The 24,916-nt window shown below is 41.5% G+C and overlaps 1 protein-coding gene across 3 annotated transcripts in view; it reads left to right on the forward strand.

Annotated features, from left to right (window-relative positions):
• XRN1 (5'-3' exoribonuclease 1) overlaps nt 1-24,916 on the forward strand; it is an 83,971-nt gene that overhangs the window by 34,207 nt on the left and 24,848 nt on the right. For all 3 annotated transcript variants that reach the window (XM_048863875.2, XM_048863876.2, XM_048863877.2), the window contains exons 16-29: nt 1,276-1,445; nt 3,198-3,318; nt 3,419-3,517; nt 4,614-4,717; nt 5,272-5,403; nt 13,251-13,413; nt 14,320-14,433; nt 15,078-15,176; nt 16,277-16,392; nt 18,420-18,566; nt 20,020-20,109; nt 20,905-21,040; nt 22,014-22,070; nt 23,464-23,596. In XM_048863875.2, the coding sequence (XP_048719832.1) occupies nt 1,276-1,445; nt 3,198-3,318; nt 3,419-3,517; nt 4,614-4,717; nt 5,272-5,403; nt 13,251-13,413; nt 14,320-14,433; nt 15,078-15,176; nt 16,277-16,392; nt 18,420-18,566; nt 20,020-20,109; nt 20,905-21,040; nt 22,014-22,070; nt 23,464-23,596 (1,681 nt within the window). The remainder of the gene's footprint in view (nt 1-1,275; nt 1,446-3,197; nt 3,319-3,418; nt 3,518-4,613; nt 4,718-5,271; nt 5,404-13,250; nt 13,414-14,319; nt 14,434-15,077; nt 15,177-16,276; nt 16,393-18,419; nt 18,567-20,019; nt 20,110-20,904; nt 21,041-22,013; nt 22,071-23,463; nt 23,597-24,916) is intronic.

A 24,916-nucleotide genomic window follows, 5' to 3' on the forward strand; every position in this document is an offset into this window, starting at 1 on the left:
AACTCTTGCATAAGTTACAGTTAAGATTGTAAATAGATAAGTGTAAATTGGCATATGATTAGGACATTGAAAAATGTAAACATGTTGCCTGGAAATTCAGAATTAAGCTTAAAGTTTAAAATATAACGTTCTTAATTCAGAAGACTGGTAGTTACATTTCTACAAGCAACCTTAGCTTTGGAAGGAGTAGTAATTTAAACTTGAAAAATTAGCTTTCTCTGATTGTTGGCATTGTAAGTACGTGGCTTGTTTTAGTTTGAAATATTTTTTCCCATAAAGACTCCTTATTTTTTCATAAATATACCAATGTACAAAAAAAGCAGCTTGGACAAAATCTATATAGTAGAAAAATCACTTGATATGAACAAACAGTAATGGGCAGAAGACTTTAAAGGGAAACATTTAAAATTTCAATTTAGTTTAAAGTATTTGTCATTATTTTTAAAGCAAAGGTATAAGAAATAGAATGATCAGGGTTTGGGGATTTTTTTTTTCTTTCTCTTCTTTTTTTTTTTTTGCATACAAGGTAACAATTGACAGCATATCAGTTTGAGCCAGTCAAAGAATGAAAGAAATTATCATCATAATAACAGGGATACCCAGAAAGGAAAATAATAAGTAGAGAAAGAAGCAGAGTGGAGTCATGAAGGCTCAGGTCCTGCACTGAGAACTGGAGGGCTTTGCGTGGTTCTCAGAGCACGACTGGGGGCCTTGATGAATTTCTGAGATATGGGGAGCAAATGACTGTTCACATGGGGACTATTATATGGAAGACCTAGGGGAATATAATGATTATACATATGAGTATCTGCATCTACAGTAGTCATTACACGATTTCTGTGAGGTCTACAGCCTGTTACCTGGCATTGTCCAGCAGAATCTGTTCAGGTTTTGTTATGTATGTTAAATTTAAACTGGAAGAGGATGAAGTATATTTTACATTATGGCAAATTTGTGTCCAGTTTTCATGCCCCAGAGAGATTCCAAGTTAATCATTTTATTTTGTTCTAAACGGGAGCAGGATAAAAAGCGGGAAGCACTTATCCACTAGTTATGTTGGCCAGCAAAGTGCAGATATCCACCTGCCTTGGTGATAAATTTTTGAAGTGAGAAGGCTGGGATGGTTGACTTGAATAGCAGATGCAGTTTTTAAGTAGAGTGGGAAGCTTGAGTCAGGAAGTTTGTACTTTTTTCCTTTGAAATATTTCAGATTGGTCATCTCACTTTGACCACGAGTGTTAAAAAATTTAACTACCAGTGGAATTTTTAATTTAGAAACGATTGCTACAAGCCATGGAATCTTGCAACAAGTGCCTATTGGAAGATGAGAAGCGAAGAAATACTCACAGTGAGTGCCTAATGTATTGGTATGACAAAGACACAGAGTTCAAATACCTATCACCATGGCCAGAGAAGTTCCCTGCTATACAAAGATGCCACACCAGGTAATTCTGTAGTAATTATTCTATAGTAGATCAACCAAAAAATATTTGGATAACCTGTTTTTAGAATTTTGATATTTTTCCCTAGCATTTTAGCCACAGCATCCAACGATGGGTACAGAAACAGTAAAAACAGACACTTAATTGTGCTGCCCACGATGAATGATAATAGTCATTGCTAAAAGCCAGATTTTGCAAAACAAATTAGCCAGATGCTAAACCACATACCTTACATAATGGTCTGCAGGTTTGGTGACTCTCAGGGCACTAGGGGAAGCAGATTCCCAAGGTGGGATGCTCCGAGAGCCTTGCTACCAGTCTTACGAAGGTAAGACCCAGGATATGATCTCAAGAGCATACCAGAGAATCTCACTGTGACAGTGAGGTATAGGGTGAGGACTGTGAGAAGAATGATGTAAATACATGGGTAGAGGTGGTTCCTCAGCAGACCAGTTCTAAAGTACCAGAATGTTAAAGATTATTACTAGCATTTTGAATTGTGCTCAAACAGTGCAGAGGGTTGAGCTCAGGTGTTAAGTGATTTATTTGCCTCACTCAGGAAACAGACAGCTGTACTTATGAATTGGAGCTTCTATGTGATCCTTAGGGATAGCCCTAAAAAAATATTTTGCAATAGTCTAGCTTGGAGGTAGTGAAGGCAAGGAAGTATTATTGCAAGGTTCCAATTAGAGAGGAATGAAGATGAACCTTAGATGATGAAAGGTACCATGTGCCACCTTTATTAGCTTAAATTTTGCAATAACGATGAATCTAATAAGATTCTAATAAAATATTTGGTTAAAAGGCTAGTATTACACTCTCTATAAAGTATGTATATACTGTTTACACCTATTGCTCCTATTTCTTCCTCTGGCCAGCAGACACTACTTCAGTTTTATCTGAACTGAGTCATGGCAAGCTGCCTTTCATCCATATCCCTATTTTGCTCATGCACAGAGAAAGAAATGAGCCAGTAACCTCTCTGGTTGATGAGCAGTCAACACAGCTGAGTATATCAATGACCCAGAACTGAGTCTCACTCTCCTAGCACCTTTACATACTTATTGAAACAGTGGGATAACAAGATTGGGCTCCACAAGTGAGGGCCTATAGGGAGGCTTTTAGTTGCCCAACAATACTTGATGGGACCTCAGTGTGTGCACGCACCTATTGAAGGAGTACTTCATTCACTGCTACAAGATCCTGCAGGCTTGTTGTCCTTGCATCAAGGTTAATTAAATTAAAAGCTATTAATAGATCTATTAAAATCAACATGAATTCCATACCCTTATCTATTGTTAGAAGGAGATAATCCATGGATAACAGTCTATGTTCCAGTCATAGTCAAATACAATCCCAACTTGATAAGATTCAAAGAAATTGCTCGAATTAACTCATCATTACTTCTTGATAACCTTTTAGAAAAATCAGAGAGATGGCAATTACTGAGATTGTTAATGTCCAAAAATGGTTTCTTGAGCATGGGCCTAACCAATGATTGTTTAAGCATGACTGACAGTTTGCTCAACAAAGAAGCCCATTTTTTATTATGATTATTAACATATCTTTTAACTGGCTTTAATTATCCATGAAGGACATGAGATCATGTTTAAAGAGAGATTTTTTTAGGAAGAGTTTGAAAGCAGTTTTCTCCAGTCCACATGTTGAAAACTAACTTTTCCTTGATATCATGATATTCTTTGGTGAAGCTGTTTTAGTAAATACATTGTTTTTATTAGTATTTTTATTTTCTAGGTATAAAACAATATCTTTGGATGCCTGGCATGTAGAAATAACCCACAATAAAATAACTAAAGTTAACAAGAGCGCATTGTATTTTTGTGGGTTTCCTACTCTAAAACACATTGCACATGAGGTAAATGATTACTGTACTTTGGCATTTCCTCCCAACTATTTCACAAATTATTAGGGGAAGATTTGACATAGGTTTCATGTGCTGTCTTTCTCTCATCTAGTTCTGTCTTAAAAAAAGTGGGGTACAAGTATTCCAGCAGAGCAGCCATGGTGAGAATATGCTGTTAGAAATCATAAGTGACAAGGATTCAAAAGAGCAGGTAAGTATCTCTCTTCCTAATGACAGTCTTAATTATGCACTGTATTAATTAAATATGCCCAATGAGAAGTTAAGGTTAGGTTATTTTTATCACCTTTGTGTTGTGTTATCATAGGAGAAACTCAAAGGAAAAAGTACATACAGTGAAACTTGCCCTAGGGACCACCTCTCATAGGCAACCCCGTGTCTTAAGTAACCAATTTAAATTGTTACCAAAATATTTGGTATAATTTTTTTCAGTCCCTCTTAGGCAACCAGTAATGTTTGGCTTACACATGGAGCTTTGCATAAATGTATTGCACTCTAATTTTTGCAAAATAAGTTTCCCTTACATTTGTACAGAGGGAGAAAGTGTGAGATACACAGAGGCTGTTTCATGCCCAAGGCCAGAGAACAAATCACTAGAGAAGCTGGAATTAGAACTCCTGGAGTTCTTGTCTCTCAGTCCCAGGCTCAGACCTTTAGGTCATATTGCCTTCTCATTTCTACTAGCTCTTCAAGTAGTCTCATGACAGGTTTCACTGTACATTTGGAAATTGTTACCTTTATAAGCTCACAGAAAAAAACCTTTAATAAAAGGCACTGTAGTCAACAGTAAAAGAGATTAAATGATAAAGGCTGAGGTGGGGGAGGAGAAATTAGGGCAATTAAATGTACTGGGGTAGTGGGAATCTGTTGAAGGATTTGGATTTTGTCCCAATTTTAAAATATTGGAGGTTACTAATGCTAACTGCAAGGGTATCTACACAGCTCATGAAAGTGAACCTCCTAGCCTGGATCACAGACTTGGGCTTGTGGGGCTCGCACTACTGCACTGAAAATAGCTGTGTAGATGTAGCAGCTCAGGCTTTGAAGCCTGGGGAGAATGGTGGGCTCCTGTAAGTATACAATAAGTATCAGAATTCAAAGTGAATGTGTTAAAAGCTCTTAAGGCTTTTCATTGTGTATCACAAGATAAACTGCTACCACTTTCAAATTAGAATTTTTTATTATAGCAAATAATGCTTTCATGTTTATTTCATGTTTTATAGACAAATATTGCAATAATTGTATTTGTTTGATAGAATAACTGAAGTAGAGTAACTTTTATTTTTCAGTCTGTAGAAAATGTAGCCAGTTTGGTGCTTGGAAAGTCTGTTTTTGTTAACTGGCCACACCTTGAAGAAGCCAGAGTTATTTCTGTGTCAGATGGAGAAACTAAGTAAGAACAATTGCATGGAAAGTTGTCTGCCTATGTTGTTCATTTACTTTCCCAAATGTTCCAAAGGCTACACAGTAATCAGACTGTTTTTTAAAAGCAGTGATTCAGAGTGCACTTAGATTAAATTACTTATTTAAAAGGGGCAGGGCATCTCAGGGCAGCTGCTAGAAGAGGAAGCTCTGTTTTAACATGGTTCTTGGGGCTTGGATAGTTTTATGGAGGCATGGATCTCCATTGTTTCCCTCAAGATCTGTGGGACAAACTCCATGTTTATTCTAATGGGAGAGGCTCTCTCACAAATAAACCTGGACAGAATAATTTGAGGGAAACTGCCAGGGGAATCTCTTTGCAGAGTTTTCCTCTGCACACCCCATGCAGGTTTTTCACAAGTGTGGGGTAATGTGGCCTGTTAAGTGGGTTGATGTGGAATGGAAACCATCCTATAAATCTTGAAAAAGAGCAAATATATTTTCTAACTAAAATAAGTTCATTCATAATTAGTTAAGTGCAGATCTATCTGTTGCAGTTAATTATACACTTACAATATCTTTAAGGTTTTATTTGGAAGAGCCACATGGAACACAGAAGCTTTACCTGGGAAACGCTGTGCCACCGACTAAAGTGGCTTATGTTGGAGAGAAAGAACAGAACATCTGGTTGAAAGAAGTTCAGGGGATTTCAGAACAGTAAGTAGTTAGAAAATTAAATTTTGTAATTTTGCTGTTTAAAGCTCAGCTTCTTTTTGTTGCTTCATTATGGATTTAGTTAGAAGACTAGGGCTGTTGCATACATGATAATAAAGGATGCCAAGCTAGTGAATGAGGGTGTTGAAAGATTAAACACAGTCACTTAACAATTACTTCTCCCATAATGGCATCTAACTTTGTAAACTGAACTGTTTTTTATTAGCAGTGTTGACTAATAATTCTCCTGACCAGTCACCTCCATGATGCATTTGAAGGAACAGTTGAAACTCCCACTTCTCTTCCTGTAGTTGCAGCAACACTCAGCAATCCTTCCAGAGGTTCCACCACTCTTCCTTCATTCACTGCACTCTGGGGCTTCCCAAGGCTTTCAGAAATGCATGCATTCTCTGCATATGAGAGAAGTCTGCATGCAGTGCAATTTGAATGGATCCACAGCAGCTGAACCCCCTGTAGAAGTTACTGAATCCTACTGCATATTTGCTGTAAACAGTGGAGAGGGAAATGAGTTTGTGATCCCTATCCCACTCTGAAGATCGTTGGAGCACAGTAGGTGTTCCTAGGAGGACTGTTGGTCAGGTCTTTCAACGATATGGGGTTCAGGTGCCCATGCAGCAGCAAGATGATTTATTGTATACTGACATGCAGAGTGGATCAATACATTGACACCTTTGGTATCGTAACTTAAAATTTTCCTTTTTTTCTGGAGCCCAGTCTCTCCCACAATTCTTGATGTCTGGACTGCTCCACTCTCTCTGAAGCTCATGGAGGTGGAGCAGAATTTTGGAACCGCATGATCTGGCCACACCCCCTCAAGTCCTGCTTGCTTCCAGTTTTTTTACCTCTGTGTGGATGGCAGTATTTTTCAACCTTTACATATGCCCCAGGGGTTTCTGGTCAAAATTTGGTATAGTGGTGAGCAGCCCTCCCACCCTCTCCTCTGCCCTAGGCCAGTTTTTTAGCTGGATGTTGGAATCCCCCAGAGCCTCAGCTGCAGTGCCTCCCTTCTGGCTCATGTGCGCATCCAGGTATGGAAGAGCAGCCTAAAAAGCACTGATTGAAATCCAAACAGTGCTCCATCTGAGACTGCCCTCCCAGGCTTGGCAGATAGTGTGTTGTGCCCAATCTGCACCCAGCCTTCCGTTACTAACTCTGTTAGATTCCAAAGCTATGAGTGGGACAGTCATGTAGGATCCCCTGCCCACCAGAGCAGATGAGACTCTAATGTGGGAAAAATGGACCTGGAGTCTATGGGAAGAGTTGGGAGAGTGTTCAAGGATGAGGAGGATCCAAGTCAGATTACTCAAGGCTTAAGTTCCAAGGAGCCCTTGAAGACCAGAGAAGGCTTGTGGGTTCACAGATCCTCACCCCAAGTCCCAAAGTGGGTGCTGAGCACTGTGGGAAAAGAAGTAGGGTTATAAGCACCCCCCCCCTTCCCAGTTTTCCTACAAGGAGGGCCCTGGAAGCGTTTCCCCTCTCCCTTCTGGGAGGGGATGGGATCCAGGAGGACTCCGAAAGAAATGTCACAAGGGGACTTCAGGCCCTCAGCAATCTAGCTGCAAAAGGCCTCATCAAACCTGCGATGGGGCTCATATGTTCTCTAAATGAGCTAAAAACACTTTAAAAAAAATAATTAAAAAAAAGACAAATTGAAAAAGATGAAGAAAAACCTTAAAGGATCTTGGAGTTGTGAGTCCTCTGATTACTCTTCCTCCTTCCTCTCTTCCACAGAGGATAGTAAATTGTCAGGCTCTGATTCCAGTCAGGACCAGGGAAAGACTCAGCAAAGGATTGTTCCCCTCTGAGAAATTTGAGACCCTGTGCAACAAGGTTGTTGTATCCACTATTCAGATTCAACCTGAACAAAATACTAAGAGTAAGCCTCTAAGGAAATTTTTCCCCTTGAAATCCTCACCTGATACCATGATTCCCCTACATTCCTCCTTCAAGGAAGTAGTCAGGAATGAATGGGATAGGCCAGACACAGGCAAGCACATTAACAGAAATGATCTTTGCTTCTATTGGATCCAGGAATCAGAAGTCTGAATTACTGAGATACCAAAGGTTGACGCTGCTGTAGCATCCCTGGCTAACAAAATGGTTATCCCGTCAGAAGAGGAGTTCTATCCTAAGGACCCCACAGATAGAAAAATGGAGGCCCCTCTCAAAAATAGATTGAGGCCTCCTCAGCCTCTTGCAAGTTGTCCTTAGCAGCTATTTGTGTTGCAAAGCCTCTCTCTCCTGGCTGGAAAATCTCAGAGCCCTCAAGAATAGATCACCTTGACTTCAGCTCTATTTTAAATAAAGGTTCCTGGGCAACAGTATTCATTGCTGATGCCTCAAAGGACATGATGAGTTCTCAGCCAAAGCCATGGCCTCCAGCCCCATGACCAGGCACCATCTGTGACTTTGTCCCTGGAAGGTGGATAGCTAATTGAATCAGGTTCTGTGCTCTGCTGAATTCATGGGCGGCCTGCTTTTTGGAGACAAGCTAGATAAGGTAGTGGTGGACAGTGCCTGAAAATCTAAACAGTCTCTTCTGAGGCCACAACATGCCTGTGAGAGACTATAGACTGGCCTTCTGACAAAGGCATTTGTTTCAGCCTTCGTCCTGGCAGAAATATCAGTGATGCGAGAGCAGGTTCTCCAGAGGAACTATGGCTTGGGAGAAAAGCCCTGAGCCCTGCCACTCCTAAAGCCTCTTTATGACAAAGACCACATAGTTCTCTGCCCAGAGCTGAAACTAGGGGGCAGGATTTCACATTTCCTTCAACCATGGGACCAGTGGGTCAGGGAGACTGAGAGTCAGGATACTTCCTCAAGTTATGGGGTCCACCCAATCTATTTTTCATCCAGTCCGCCATCTCGAAAAGCATGGTCTAATCCAGAATGAGATATTTCACTTCCCCGATGTGGGAGTAATAGAGAGTGTTTCCTCAGAAGAAAGATTATCAATGTTCTACTCCAACTTCTTTATTGTTCAGAAGCATACAAGGGGAATCTGAGCCATTCTACATCCCAAAAGGCTCAACAAGTGGATGAAGAGAATGAAGTTCTGGATGGAAACCCTAATCTCTATGGTGTTATCCCTGTCCCAGGGGGATTTTATGACTTCTGGTGCCAGATTCTGGTGGATGCATACCTCCAAATCCCAATCAGACTGTGCCATCGTGGGTTCCTAAGGTTTCCTTACAGCAGGAAGCACCATCAATATTGAATGCTGCCATTTCGCTTGTCCTCAGGCTCCCTCTCCTTCTCCCCAGTCTTCACAAAGAAGTTGGTGGTAATCATACTCAGACACAGGTCACAGGGGATCCACCGTATCCCTTCCTGGATGACATCTTAATCAGAGCTCCACGTTAAGCAACAGCACACAGAGCTATGTCCCTGACCTTGACACTCTTGCAAGCACATGGCTTTATTATCAACATTGAGAAAAGCTCCTTGATTCCACCCACCCAAATAACTCACTTGGGAGTGGACATAGATGCCTTGTTCGCAAGAATTTGTCCATCTCTAGAGGTTCCAGAAGATCTCCTCTCATTGTTTTGGAACTGCACTTGAGTCTTACATGGTAGGCCTCCTAGTATTGTGCATAGGGATCATTCCATGGGCACAGTCACACATCAGGCGCCTTTAAGGCTGCATCCTAAAAGTATGGGACTACTTCCAAGAATGCATGCAAGAATAAGTGATATTTCCAGTGCTGGTAATCAACTCTTTAAAATGGTGGTCAGCCCAGCGCAATGTCTGCAAGGACATGCCCATATGCCTTCCAGATCCCCTGATCCTCACAACCAACGTCAGCCTGGTAGAGGACTGGCTGGGGGGGCATGCCTGAGATCCCAAATAGCTGAAGGTGTGTGGAACCTGGAGAAAGAACCCACATCATAAACTTCCTAACTAAGAGCAGTCAAGCTGGTGGTATGAAGCTTCCAGTCCGGCCTAAAGGGAAACCACATTCTGATTCAGTCACATAACACAACCATGGTTACGTATGTGAACAACCAAGAGAGAATAAGAAGCCCAGCGCTATATGCAGAAGCAATGCAAATCATGCAGTGGGCGTGGCAGTCTCTCCTCTCCCTCAGGGCAGTTCACATAAAGGGAGACCTGAACCAGATGATGGACTTGCTCAGCAGGCACAATGTGAACAACTCTGAGTGGTGCCTGAATCCAACATGGCCAAAATTCTTGGATTTCTTGGATTTGCTTTGTGTTCCTGGCATCAACTGAAAAAATTGGTCCAGATGGAGGCGTTTACTCTCAATACTCTTCTAGAAGAAAGAAGTGTTCTGATAACTTTGGAGGACAAACCCAGTGATACCAGTGCTTCCCTTTCAGTAGTCAGCCTGTTAGATGAAACCAGTTCAGGTCCAGTTGAAGCCCAGGACCTTGTGAGGAGAGGTCCTGTCTCTTCGGAACCTGTAATGGTGAGCCCAATTTCAGCTTTATTAGATCCAAAAACTGGGTCTCCTCGCCAATGTGGGGGTCTTGGAGTTAATCATCAAATAATTCGGCCTGTCCTCAACTGACATATTTGCAAATCACATACGCACAGAGACCAAAGTACTTCACCAGGAAAGTGGACACCAGATCCATGGGGAAAGATGCCTTATCATCAAAACAGTCACAAGGCCTCCTCTATGCATTTCCATCCTTCCCGCTACTTGGGAAGGCAGTCCAGAAAATAAATCAAGAACAGGCAACAGTAATATTTTTAACCCCACATTGGCAGAGGAGACTCAGTTTTTGGACCTGATAAAGCTGAAATTGGGCTCACCATTACAGGTTCCGAAGAGATGGGGCACTTCCTCACAATGTCCTGTGCTTTATCCCGACCTGAACGGGCTGCATGTAACAGTCTGGCAATTGAAAGGGAAGTGCTGGTCTCACTGGTCTGTTCTCCAAAGTTATTAGAATGCTTCCTTCTTCTAGAAGAGTATTGAAAGTGTATTCCTCTTTCTGGACCAAGTTTTGCAGCTGGTGCCAGGAACATGAAGAAAATCTAAGAAATCCACGAATTCTGGCTATCTTGGATTTTCTCCAAGAAGGCTTTGACAAAGGTTTTCAATCCAGCACCATTGTGTGTCAGGTGTCTACCCTTAGTAGCATGGTGTTTGCAGAATCTGTAGGTTCTCTGGCAGAGAACCTCTAGGTAGCCAGATTCCTTAGGGCAGTCCAGTTAGCCAAGCTGGCTATTAGACCTCATTTTCCCAAGTGGGCCACTTATATTGAGAGCCCGGACAAACCATTCCTTTGAACCACTGACATCAGTGTCAGCATTTACTTTATCCATCAGAACTTGCGTTCTGTTACCATCATGTCCACCAAGCGAACGTTGGAGCTGTTGGCACTCTCTATGCAGGAACTTTACTCATTGTTTCTTGAATACAAGATGGTGCTCAGAACTCTGGAATCATTTATCCCAAAAGTGAACTCTTCTTTCCACACTTCTCGAGAGTGGTTCTACCTTCATTCTTTCCAAGATCACAACATCCCACCAAGGAGAGGTGGCACACCTTAGATGTCAGAAGGGCTCTGAAAATTTACCTCAAATGTTCAGAGTTCACAAGGAGATCAGGGTCCCTGTTTATATCCTTCTATCTGAAATACCAAGGTCTCAGAGCTGCTATGTATTCTGTTGCTAGATGGATTAGATTATGCATTGTGGAAGCGTACTAGGCATCAGAGACTCTGGTTCCAGAAGGGGTCACTCCATGGGCACACTCTATGCAATCGCTGGCAGCCTTGTGGGCAGAAAGCTAATGCATCCACAGCGGAAATTTGTAAGGCAGCCACCTGGTCAAACTCTGCCTCCTTTCTCAAGCACTAAAAGGGGGACATCCTGTCTTCTGCAGCGGCATCCTTTGGCAGGAAGGTGCTGTAGGCAGTGGCCTGGAAATGATTTTGCCCTTTGAGTAAATATTACAGATGGGAAGAGATACTGTTTTTCCTTTTCCATAGAATCATAGAATATCAGGGAAGGGACCTCAGGAGGTCATCTAGTCCAACCCCCTGCTCAAAGAAGGACCAATCCCCAATTTTTGCCCCAGATCCCTAAATGGCCTCCTCAAGGATTGAACTCACAACCCTGGGTTTAGCAGGCCAATGCTCAAACCACTGAGCTATCCCTCCCCCCTTTTCTATTGCCTCCGTACATCTGCTCGCTGCTTCTCAGATGTCAAGAATTTTGGGAGATGCTGGGTTGCAAAGCAGAAATTTTCTTACCAGCAATTTCCTTTCCACTAGCAGTGTCTCCCACAATTCTACCCATCCTGGATGGCTCATGAGTCAAGGGTCAGTTACTGAGTGAAATTACCATATGACAGTCTTCCTTGGTCTAATGCACTGGTTCTCAAACTGTAGGTCGGGACACCAAAAGCCAGGGCTGGCTTAGACTTGCTGAAGCCCAGGGCCGAAGCCTGAGGGCTTCAGCCCTGGGCAGTGGGGCTCAGTTTACAGGCCTTCTGCCTGGGGTTGAAGCCCTTGGGCTTCGGCTTTGGCCTCTTCGCCTGGGGCGGTGGGGCTTGGGCTTTGGCTTCCAACCCGAGGTGGTGGGACTCAAGCAGGCTCAGGCTTCGGCAGTGGTGCAAGTAAAATCCATGTCTTACTGGTACTGGGGTGTCACCAGCTAAGGGGGGTATGTGACCCTCCATGTGACTCCCCAGCCCCAGGGCTCTCATGCTCTGTCCGTCCCCTCCTCACATCCATCCCATGTTACCTGGGGCGTTGGGGGGGTTGGGCTCTGTCCTCCTTCTCCGGCTGCACCGGAGACAGGGCTTGGGGAGGGCGGTAAGCCGCCAGAGGAGCTGCCAGTGTTCTGCTCCTTCCCCCCCAGCGGGGAAAGGAGCAGAACTCCCAGTCCTGCCCCCCAGCCGTCTCCAGCGAGGCTGTTGCCGTGGTACACAGACTGAGACGCAGCTCCATGGAAGGGCAGGGGGCGGGGCTGGGAGTTCTGCTCCATCCTTCCTCCTACTGCAGCAGCAGCCCCGCTGGAGGACAGGGCTGTGGGGGGCAGGGCTGGGGGAGGTACAGCTGCCAGAGGAGCTGCCGGCATTCTGCTCCTTTCCCCACTGCCCCTCCCAGCGGGGAAAGGAGTAGAACCCCCAGACCCTCCTTCCCCCCAGCAGGGCTGCTGCTGTGTCTTTCCAATACCGGCTATAAATAGCTTGCTGGGAAGGCTACAGGAGTGTAGCGGCCTACTTGCACTGCTGGGCTTCAGTCCCCTCTCCTGGGGTCGTGTAGTAATTTTTGTTGTGAGAAGGGCATCACAGTGCAATGAAGTTTTTGAGAACCCCTGGTCTAATGTATGTAGTTATTTTGTCATCTCTGGAATATTTGTTAATGATGCTAGCAAGCTTTGCAATTTGGGAATAACTCATCTGGAAGCAAGCAGGAGCTGAGGGTGTATGGCAAGACCATGTGGCTCCAAAACTCTGATTCACCTCCCTGAGCTGCAAAGAGAGGAGAGTAGCTCAAATGTCAAGAATTGTGGGGGGACACTGCTAGCAGAAAGAAAAATTCTTACCAATTATTTCCTGATTTTAGCCCCATGTCTTGAGGTTAATAATTCTAGGTGTTTAGATAGTACAGTGAATGACTCACATAGGATCTAGAATAACACTTTAGCCTCAGAGTTGTTAAACCTGTATATAGTTCTTACTTATAAAACAGGAAACAATTATTTAAATATTCATAATCTTAAGAATAATTTTTGTTTGGATTTAAATACATTGATTAAGGCCAACATAAAAGTAACTTCCTTTTTGTGTTAGGAAGTTCCATGTATTTAAATCAAAATAAATGTTTTCCTTTTTTTTCATCAGCTACCAGAGGAGAAAAGGAATAATTATAAATGAAACCTCAGTAGTTGTGTATGCCCAGTTACTCACTGGTCGTAGATATCAGCTAAATCAAAATGGTGACGTTTATTTGGAGAAGCAGTGGTCAAAACAAGTTCTTCCTTTTGTTTACCAAACTATTGTCAAGGTAAATATTCCAAATACTCCTAATCTTTTAATTTATAAAATTTTCCTTTCCATTAGGAAAGGATTAGAACAGCAGTTCTCAAACTGTGGGTCGGGACCACAAAGTGGGTTGCAACCCCATTTTAATGGGGTTGCCAAGGGCTGGCGTTCCCCTTGCTGGGGCCCAGGACTTAAGCCTGAGCCCCATTGCCCGGGGCCGAAGCCCAAGGGCTTGAGCCTTGCGTGTGTGTGGGGCCCCTCAGGTAACATGCCCCCCACCTGGGGCTGAAGCCTTTGCGGTTGGGCTTTGACCTCCTCCCACCCCCTGCCAAGAGCAGTGGGGCTCAGGCTTTGGGTCGTGTAGCAATTTTTGTTGTCAGAAGGGGGTTTAGGTACAATGAAGTTTGAGAACCCCAGGATTAGAATGCATACTTTAAAACAGACAAATAATAAAAGAGTTAATCAGCATCTTAATTTTATGGTAATAGTGCATCCTTTCTAGTACAAAAAGTATATACTTTGTCAAAAGCGACATTAAATGGTATATATTTTTCCATTTAAACTATCATTTCAAAAGTGTTGATAGCTAGACTGAAGGCTCTTGTCACAAAAGTTGTGACCCTACTGCATATTTTAGTTTGATTGCTATGAACTTTTGTGATAACATTTTGAATAAGATACAGTAGTCATCTTGGACCAGATGTAGCCCAGTAGCTTTATGTAATTTCACTGACAGTATTACTTTCAAAAACTGAGTTGATGTATATTTTAGATAGTGAGGTTAGCATGAAGGAAATAGTTCGTAGTTTACTTTATCGTGATTGTTAGATGTTTGGTAATAAATATCTATTTAGCAGACCTGTTAAAGAACATATTGGGATTGACAGATATTTTAACACCATAGATTTTATCTTCTTATTTCATGTAGGATATCAGTGCTTTTGACTCTCGTTTCTCCAACATCAAAACCTTGGATGATCTGTTTCCTCCTGGAAGTACAGTCTTTATGCTGGGGAGTCCTTACTATGGCTGCACAGGAGAAGTTAGTTCAAACATTTATTCTTGCAAGATATCTTTTCTTACATGCCTATAAATATCAAGGGCCAGATTCTCTGGTGCTGTGTGGCAGAATCTAGCTCTGGAGTCAGTCTAACCAACCCAGGTTGGATTACTTTGGTGTCTTAGTAGACATAGGTGAGCTCCTGCCTCTCCCCTATCATGTTGCTAACGTAACAGGGAAAAGGGAGCATAACCAGAATGTCTCATCAACATCATGATCATCAGCTATGGTTTTGTTCCTGTGAGGCTCTTTGCAGTCAGACTGATAGCGGTTCTAACTAAGTGCAATGGGACTGGCCCTGTAAAGAAGCTGCACCAAGATCCGAGGAGGGCAAAGTTGAACTTTAAGGTGTTTTTGCCCACCCCCACACTTGACCTATTTATCTGCCCAGAGTATAGACCCCAAAGTCTGGTCCCAAGTCCGTTTTTAAACGACCTCTTTTTCTAAATGAGAGAGGTAGTATTTGTCTGCCATTATATATATAAAATCTATGCAGTGAATTTACACATGTAGCTTAGGCTTCTCACAGAAAGTATAGTTCTAGATTTTTTACCTCAATTATTCCAGCAGAGAGTTGAATGAAAAGAAGTGAATGAAGTTTATTAACTTACTTTGTTTTCTACCAGGTGCAGGATTCTTGTGATGTCATCACAGAAGGTAGAATTCGTGTAGTTTTCAGTATCTCATGTGAACCGCAGCTTGATTCCTTAATACAGAACCAGCATGTACGTATTTTTGTTTTCCAGTAAATACTTAAATATTGTGTCAGATATTTTTGTCAGTGGCAAATTTCCTTCACAGATCCCAGTTGTCTTTTGTGCCACAATCCATATCCTTCTGTAAAAGACTGAAGTACTAAAACAATCTTATTCAGGGAGACTGTCTTAATACTAATATATTGTAGTGTAAGGCTGAATACAAGGTTCTGTTCAGAGCATTGAACTGCACTCTTACTGTGCAGTTCCATACCCATGTCCCATGTTTTGCATCCTCTGTGGGATGATCTAGTTCTACTAGAGTCTGGCTGCCAGTTGTGCTGCTCCTTTATGTGTTCCAGCATTTGGTGACCAGAAACAATATTTCCGGACAGTGAGAAATGGGGATCACCATGTGCTTATAAGTTTTTTTTTACTCAAACCATTGCATTGGCTTCACTTTCATTTCTGGTTGTCATTAACACCTTAAACTGCAATATTTAAAACACTGATCTGGAAATCAACTGTTCAGGAGATCTAGTCATCATGACAGTTAAGGTGAGCTGGGTGACTGGCAGTTAGTCCCTGAATTTAGGCAGTTCATGACAAGACAGCAGGGTTTTTTCAGTTGATGGTCCTTTCCTTTGTAGCTAGTTCCTATTAATGATCTGTAAGAGCCTAAGCTGACAAGTTTCAGAGCAAGATGCGAGATGTTCTTGCTTGGTTTAGCTCAGTGTTTTTCAAACTCATTATGCTCAGGGACTGTATTGTATTTTATTAGGCCCAGTCTAGATCACTGCCTCATTCTGCAGCTAGACACTCTAGCAACACAGTCCCTGCTCCAAAGAACTTTGTAAATTCCTCTGGGCGTGGTATGGAATGTGGAAAGGGGAAATATTCATCACTTATCTTCTCCCTGGCTCCTCAGACCAATGGAAGGGTCTCCTGCAGGGTTGTGGGAGCTGGTTTCCTGTCCTCTCCTCCCAACCCTCAGTGCAGGAATAGCAGAGAAATATGTACGGTTGGAAGGTAATTTTTAAAAGGAAATAATTGGGCTTTTAAAAATAATTATAGTACTTTATTGCCTATATCCTGTCCTAGTATATAGTAATATATTTTTATTTTTAAAGAAATATTCTGTGAAGTACAATCCTGGATACGTTTTAGCCAGTCGTCTTGGAGTGAGTGGATATCTTGTCTCCAGGTTTACAGGAAGCATATTTATTGGAAGAGGATCCAGGAGAAAGTATGTTTGACTGTAATAAATTTCTTTGTAATCAAAATTCTTAATTATGAATGTAAAATTATAGATTATGTGCTATGGTAGATTCCACCTAATAGCAATCCTGATATTAGCAACTTCCAGTTAATAGGAACATTTTGCCAGGAACCAATCCCATCCCATTAACATCAGTGTTGATAGGATTAGGATATTGACACTAGCATGCTGCTTACCAGCAACTTTTTTTTAAAGAAAGACCCCACCTGCAGGCAGGTTTGCAAGTCTACAGGCAGGGAAGGAAGTACTGAGATGTGCTGAGCACTCCTGCAGATGGGTTTATGAGGCTACATCCAGGAATGGAAGGGCTGGGGCATGCCTTCCTCGCTGCAGCACCGCAAACCTACCTGTGGCTGGTGCTCATCCTGTCCCAATGCTTCCTTCTGGGGCTGCAGCCCAGCACATGGGACTGTATAGGAGGTAAGAGGCTGTGGGCTGGGCTGGGAGGTTGTGGGCTGGGCAGTAGTAGGGAGCGGAGCTGCAGCCCAGCAAACCTTACTGCACGCGGGATCACACAAGGAGATAAGGGACTGCAGGCTGGGAGGGGAGGCGTAGGCAATAGTGGGGAGGAGGGCTGCATCCCGGGTGTTGGAACTGCATGATATCTCTCCCTGTGCTCTCCAGGCTGTGCCCGGCTGGGAGACTGCACACAGGGAAGGGAGCGCTGGGACATGCTAAGCCTTCCACTTATTAGCAACTACTGGATAATAGCAACTTTGGCTGGCAACCAAGGGGTTGCTAATAAGTGGAAGCTACTGTAGACAGAATTTACTTAGGTTTTTATGTTTTCATCCTATTTGACATCTCAGTATTAATAAATTCTAATGGGATCTGTGATATAAAATTGTTTTGATAGTGTATTTGATATAAACAGTGTTTTCAAAAAGAAGTAGTCTGTAGTTAATAGGAGCTTAGTTTGTTAATTTTCTGAATTGGAGCTTTGTTCTGGTTGTTTAAATGTTTTTTAACAAGCCCTAAGAATCGCTTAGATTTACTGTTTGTTTAGTTGAAGTGATATTCTAATTGACCATTAATAGAATATTGCATCAGATTAAAAATTGAAAAATTAAATTAAAAATCCCAGCTGAATCATACAGTACTCCCACACTTCATATATTTTTTGGATTCTTCTCTTGGAGACACCTTCAGTATGTTAAACCCAGGAGGCTAGTAGATTGAGACTCTGTAATTCTAGAGGATGTTGTTCTGAGTTTATGCCCCCCAATGCTGATGCCCTTCCTGCCTCAATCAGAAAATGAGGTATAGGCTGGGAACTAGTACATTTGAAAGTGCATTTTAAAAATTTTAAGAAAAATCAATTAAAAAATAACCCTCAACTGGGGCATTAGTATAGAAGACTTTTCTGTCAAGTGAGTTTTGGGTGAGAATTTTTCTTTAAATCCCTCATCTGTAAATATATTTCACCCTTACAACCAACCCTCCAAAGCAAGGAGACCCCGAGAAGCCTATATTCAAAGCCCGTTAACAGTTCTTAATTGGCTAGAAAGATTACTGTTGACCAACCCAAGATACCTGAGCTACTTCAGGCCAGGCAAAATGCCTCTAAAGTGTGTCCAGCCCTTGATTGTGCTGAGGACACTAGGGTGGAACTAGGACTGTATTGGAGTCCCCTCTTGTAGTACAGAGCACTAACTCTTCGCCACAAAGATGAGAATCTTTGTTTGTTTGAAATTTGTGTATTTATTGAATAACAGTTAAAAGTATGCAGTTGTGTACAACTTGTGAAAAAGATAGTAATCCAAAAGTCACATGATATGCTTTCCTAAAACTCAAAACACCTATTTTCTGTTACATCCCACAGAGTGATTATACCCAACTCTTATACAGCACTTTTCATCAGTAATTCTCAAAGTGCTTTACAAAGTAGGTCAGTATCATTAGCAGATAAAGATGTTATCAGAAACAACTTTTCTGAGGCTCAAGTCAGATGTCAGTAATTTTTCCTTTACAAAACTTATTTTTTTGTTTCGCAGTCCACATGGAGACCACAAGGCAAATGTGGGCTTGAATCTGAAGTTTAATAAGAAGAATGAAGAGGTCCCTGGCTATACTAAGAAGGTTAGAAATGAATGGATGTATTCTTCTGCCGTAGAGCAACTTCTTGCTGAGTATTTAGAAAGGTAAGAGTTGAATAATAACTTCATATTTGTGAAATTATTGTACTGAAATTGTAAATGGGTTTTATTCACTGTGCAAAAGTTTATTATTGATGACTCTGGCGCTGGAGGTAGGATAACCCAAATCCTGGTTTAATGAGAAATAAGTGTATCAAATGAAGTATTTTGAGGTGTTTCTGATTTTTAGACTTAAAACGGACTATAATTTAGCATGAAATAGCAAAGGAACAAACTCAGCAACATTAAGAATGTCATGGAAGATTCTTAAAGCTAAGATTAAAGAAATTGAAATAAATGATATTTTCTTCATATTTTCAATGAACAATCTGTACCCAGTCATGGCTTTTTCTTTGCTGTGTAGACGCACACTAATTTTCTTACATTTAGAAGTTACTTTGGAACACTTTCTATTTGAAGAGAAGCGATGGCTATAATTTGGGATCTGTGTTTCAAAATCAGATGGTGACAACTGTAATAAGACATTCTGAGTGTGGGAGGTGTCTAAATTATTTCATTTTGTTGTGTAGAATATTGACATAAACACATACTGCTCCAGTGTGCTGGAATTTGAAAACACCTCATATTATAATAGTTACGCTGCATAGGAAATCCAATTTTATTGTATGATCTATGTTACCTTCTGAAACCACTTTGAAATCAGTTTATATCCCACTGTAGTCTCTCCTGATTGATGAGGAATTAAAAACTGAAATGAAGGAGGCTAGTGTGTGGAAGTGATCCTGTGGAGGAGACAAATGAATTAAACTTTCATTTCTAGATCAATGCTGTTGTCATTCAGCATGTAGTACACATGAAATCTCATGGGTTTATATTTACAGTGAAAGATGACTTAGTCATTATCTAGCCCCTTAGTAATTGCCAGAGGCTGACTACAGTTACCTAAAAATGACTGCATAAATGGAAAAAAATAAGCAGCCTAAAAAGCAAAAATGTTAAGCTATCATGTGGAGCTTTGGTGACACCCCAATTCATCCAAGTTCCTCTCCAGTAACTTGTCATTAGAATCCCTCAGCAACAGTCTGCCTCTGTAACTTAAGTTTACTTCATGGAGAGGGGGATGGAGCATGTGGGATCTTCCAATTTCTTCTTTATTTCTCTTTCTAAATGCTCCCATGTCATAGAGATCCAACCTTTTAACCAAAGACGGCAGGACACAGGCCCTTCTGGAGCCCATCAGTACTGCTTCTGAGGTTGCATGATGGAGTTGGGTGGACTTAGAGAAAGGGAATGTGTGTTCTGAGTCCTAGCAAGAGATGATCTTGGACAGAACTCTGATTTTCCGTCTTTTGTCAGCATATTAAACTGCCTATTTGGCCAATAAAACTCTGTACATTTATGAAAAGCTACTGCACCCTGGATTCCAGATTATTTTGTTTCTATTAAGCACTTGTTTTTGACCTTGCAGTATGTGAAACTATATCCCTTTTATTATTAGGGTCCCTGAACTGTTTAGTTATATTGCCAAAAATAGTCAAGAAGATATATTCTATGAAGATGATATTTGGCCTGGCGAGGACGAGAATGGGTGAGCAATGTTTTTGCAGTTTGATTAAATAGTATTCTATCTGACAAGTTCCAGATATTGACCTTTGTACATTCAAAAACTACTGAAGTCGCAAAGCAAAGAAGGGTACAATTATTTCAGTATTTTTGGAATCATCCAGTCCAAATACTAGACTATAAATTTTGCTGTAATAAAAATGTGCAGAAATTCTTCAAGTACTGAAATACAGTATCTTCAGGCAAGGAAAATGCCCAACTTGAAGATTAGTAGACAGGAAACTGGTGGCAAGAGGGATTTGACAGTATTGAAAATGGCTGCACCACATAATGATGGCCTTATTTAAATAACTTTGAAACCTGTTTTTTTTTCTTCAGGACCAGACTCATTATAGGATGATTTTGACAATTATCAGGATATTATATATCTTTTCTAGAGATATCTATTTATCATACCTATGCCTCATATTTGTACACTTTAGTTCTCCATGGTTTTTAATTTTTGCTTTTAAAATAATCTTCATTGGGTGTTTTTACTGATTTTTGTTTGAAAATCCAGATTTTCAGTCTGGAAGGTAGAATTTCTAGAGTTTGCATTTTAGTTTATACTTTTGAAGCATCGTTCTATCATGGTTAATTTTTTTGTCCCTATACTAAGCTCTCGGAGCACATAGCAGTGTTTGTTATGACTACATCCAGTTATAAGATGTGCCTACTACTGTAGTATCTGGTGACATTATAAATCCAGAAACTGGGTGTAGCCCACAATAATATGTAAACCCTCAACAATTATGATCAATATGGAATTTTTTTTATATAGTGCTGAGAGAGTTCAAGAAATTGTTGCCTGGCTAAAGGCGCATCCTGTCAGCACTTTATCTCGTTCATCTTGTGACTTACAAATTCTGGATGCAGCTATTGTAGAGAAAATTGAAGAAGAATTAGAGAAGTGCAAGGTACTGAATTTTTATAGATTTGACTAGTGATGGACCAAAAAGCAGTTGTTCATATTGTCCAGGTACTTTATTCAGATTACAGAAAATGGTTTTTCAGTGGCATGGCAAATACTACTATTGGAAGAACCGTAAGCTACTAAATTGCATCATAAATTGTCATAGCAACTCAGAAAAGGGCATCAGCAGTCTCTCTACTCTTTGGCTCTTTTCTGTCCAGCTAGTTAAACCAGATCTGCTCTGAGCTCCCCTGACTTTGAGTGATTTTGGGAAAAGAATCTGTGTCCAAAGAGGTCCTGGACTCCTCACAATCTCTTCCAAACACAAACCCAATCTTCCCTTCTGTTTCCCAAATAGTTTCCCTTTGATCTGCAAATAACTAGAAGGCAGTCTCCTCCAGCCTCACAGGTCTCTCTCATCAGATCCATTCAAGTAAAAGAGAAAATAAAACAAAAACAGGCAAGGCAGTATTAAGTGTTAAATGGGTTATGAAGTCCTATGATGTTTAGCAAATCCCCATGAGACAAGTGGTTGATACTCTTCCAGATTGTGTAGAAGGCTCCAGAAGCAAAAGTGATATTAACTTTGGGTTTGTTTTGGGATTGGTTAAATAATTTAAGCCATGGTTTAGAAAGACTAACCTGACTTCTTAGATCCAGTTACTTTGAATCATGCCAAAATACTGTATTTATAAATACTTTAAAGTCTTGAGAACTGTATCTCCTTTAAGAACACCAGAAGAATGCCTGCAGTACATTTTCATGGAGCATATATATATTTTCTTCAGAAGTCCTACCGTATTCTGATCCTTGTTCTGCTTACTTGCTCAACACATTATATAGATAGATAGATCCCGTCTGTTTTCCCTTCACACTGATAGTGGGCATTTTTTATCAAAGACATTGCAAAACAATGGCATAATATTTCAGACTTCTTACTTAATAGTTTTTAAAATTCTTTTGTCCCTTTCCTTTAGCAAAGGAAGAGTAACAAGAAGGTGCGAGTGACGGTGAAACCCCATTTGCTGTATAGAGTAAGTCATTTTAGGGCTGTTTAATTTTATTATAAAAACTAACTTATGTAAAATAAATATAACCTGGACAAACTTCATGAACCTTCAAAAATTACTATAGGGCACTTGCCTGAGTTGGGACAGGATTAATTGAAGTGTCTCCTAGGAAATTAGTTTCAGTGTGGTGTTACTTAATAACAATGACTGCTGTATAAATGGGACTGAAATTCAGTTCTCGATTCTCATGTGGTTTAGTAGCATATGTCTTTTGCCTTCTTCTGATCCTACAACTTTCATTCCCTCCATAATTGTAATATATGCAGAAAGAATATTAAGTGCTTCAGAAATGCTGCCCTTTGCCTGTTTTGTTCTTTTCATGGCACCTGTATGCTCTAGGCCAGAGGTGGGCAAATTACGGCCTGCGGGCCACATGTGGCCCACGGGACCGTTCTGCCCAGCCCCTGAGCTCTTGGTCTGGGACCGTTCTGCCCAGTCCCTCCCCTGGTGTTCCCCCTCCCCCGCAGCCTCAGCTCACTGTGCTGCTGGCGCCATGCTCTGGGCGGCGGGGCTGCGAGCTCCTGGAGCAGTGCAGCTGCAGAGCCCGGCCTGACCCGGTGCTCTGTGCTGAACGGTGCGTGGCTGGCTTCAGCTGGACGGCACAGCTGCCTGTCCTGGTGCAGCTGCGCCGCCAGCCACAGGTGCTCCAGGCAGCTTGGGAAGAGGGCAGGGAGCAGGGGAGTGGGGTTGGATAGAGGGCAAGGAAGTTCGGGTGGTGGTCAGGGGCCAGGGGTGTGGATAGAGATCAGGGCAGTCAGAGGGCAGGGAACAAGGGGGTTGAATGGGGGCAGGGTTTCTGGGGGCGGTCAGGGAGAAGGGGTGGTTGGATGGGGCAGGGGTCCTGTGGGGGAGTAGTCAGGAAGGAGCGGGGAGGTTGGATGGAGCAGGGGCCGGGCCATGCCTGGCTGTTTGCAGAGGCACAGCCTCCCCTAACAGGCCCTCCATATAATTTCTGAAACCCGATGCGGCCCGCAGGCCAAAAAGTTTGCCCGCCCCTGCTCTAGGCTGCTTTGCTGGGTGTCTCACAAATGCTCCTGCTGGTGGCACAAGGAAAGCTGAACAATACTTCTGATTGTGCCTTCCCTCAACTCCATGGGCCCATTCAGTAGCACTTCATGAGTAGCACTGCAGCTTCCTAGTTAGCAATATTATTAATAAAAGGATGTTTTCTGAGCATTGTAACACCTCTACCTGGTTATTGTGAGAACAGTTCAAATTGTTTTCTCAGTGTACTGAAAACAATGAAATCATTTCAACTTCTTTAAGTTTTAAATCCGTGATTCATTTGTTGTTAAGTCAGAATAACTTATATCTTTATATTTTACTAGAATTAACATAGTCTTTTGGTTAATGTCAGCCTTTAGAACAACAGAATGGGGTTGTTCCAGACAGAGATGCAGAGTATCGACTGTTTGACCGTGTTGTCAATGTGAGGGAGAACTTTTCTGTTCCTGTTGGTCTTCGAGGTACCATTATAGGAGTTAAAGGAGGTAATATTTTCCTCATAATAATGATCATATGTTAGCTATAAGGTTGACATGAAAACAAACTGTTGTAAACTTTTATTCTTTTTCATTTAATTGTGAACAGTATTAATAAAGAGTCAGACTGGAGATGAGGCACAATTAAAAAATAGAAATTTGGTTTGTAATGTACCATGCGGTTGTCCCACTTACGGTGCCATCTGTGGGTTCTCAGGCTCAGTGTAACAGCAAGTGCAGAAGTCTATTCCACTCTATTGCTGCAAAATTTGGAGAGATGAGGGTGAGGATTGGAAGGTGGCCATTGGATTCAGGGTTTAAAGTCTCTGACCCCACCCCTGAGAAGAGACTTCATGGTTGTGGGGACCCTAAAGCTTGTTGCAGTGGGAGGTAAAGAAGAAGCTACTCTAGGATTATATTCAGATATGATAGTATTTGGATTCAGGATCTGAATATTGTCATCTTCCCCCATTAGAGCAGGATTAGTTGTTTGGTAACTTTCATGTGACCAAATGGTCAGTAATAGGGCTGTCAAGCGATTTAAAAAAGTAATTGCAATTAATCATGCAATTAATCACACTGTATAATAGAATACCATTTATTTAAATATTTTTGGGTATTTTCAAATATATTTATTTCAGTTACAATACAGAATACAAAGTGTGCAGTGCTCACTTTATATTTATTTTTGATTACAAGTATTTGCACTGTATAAAAACAAAAGAAATAGTATTTTTCAATTCACGTAATACAAGTACTGTAGTGCAATCTCTTTATCATGAAAGTTGAACTTCCAAATGTAGAATTACGTACAAAAAAAACTTCATTCAAAAATAAAACAATGTAAAATTTTAGAGCCAAGAAGTCCACTCAGTCCTACTTATTGTTCAGCCGATCGCTCAGAGAAACAAGTTTATTTACATTTGTAGAAGATAATGCTGCCCGTTTCTTGTTTACAGTGTCACCTGAAAGTGAGAACAGGCATTCTCGTTGCACAGTTGTAGCCAGTGTTGCAAGATATTTATGTGCCAGATGTGCTAAAGATTCATCTGTCTCTTCATACTTCAACCACCATTCCAGGGGACATGCATCCATGCTGATGACGGGTTCTGTTCAATAACAGTCCGAAGCAGTGTGGACCGACACGTGTTTATTTTCATTATCTGAGTCAGATGCCACCAGCAGAAGGTTGATTTTCTTTTTTGGTGGTTTGAGTTCTGTAGTTTCCTCATCAGAGTGTTTCTCTTTTAAGGCTTCTGAACACATGCTCCATACCTCGTCCCTCTCACATTTTGGAAGGTACTTCAGGTTCTTAAATCTTGGGTCGAG

Source organism: Caretta caretta, chromosome 9, assembly GCF_965140235.1.
Source record: "Caretta caretta isolate rCarCar2 chromosome 9, rCarCar1.hap1, whole genome shotgun sequence".
Taxonomy (NCBI): Eukaryota; Metazoa; Chordata; order Testudines; family Cheloniidae; genus Caretta; species Caretta caretta.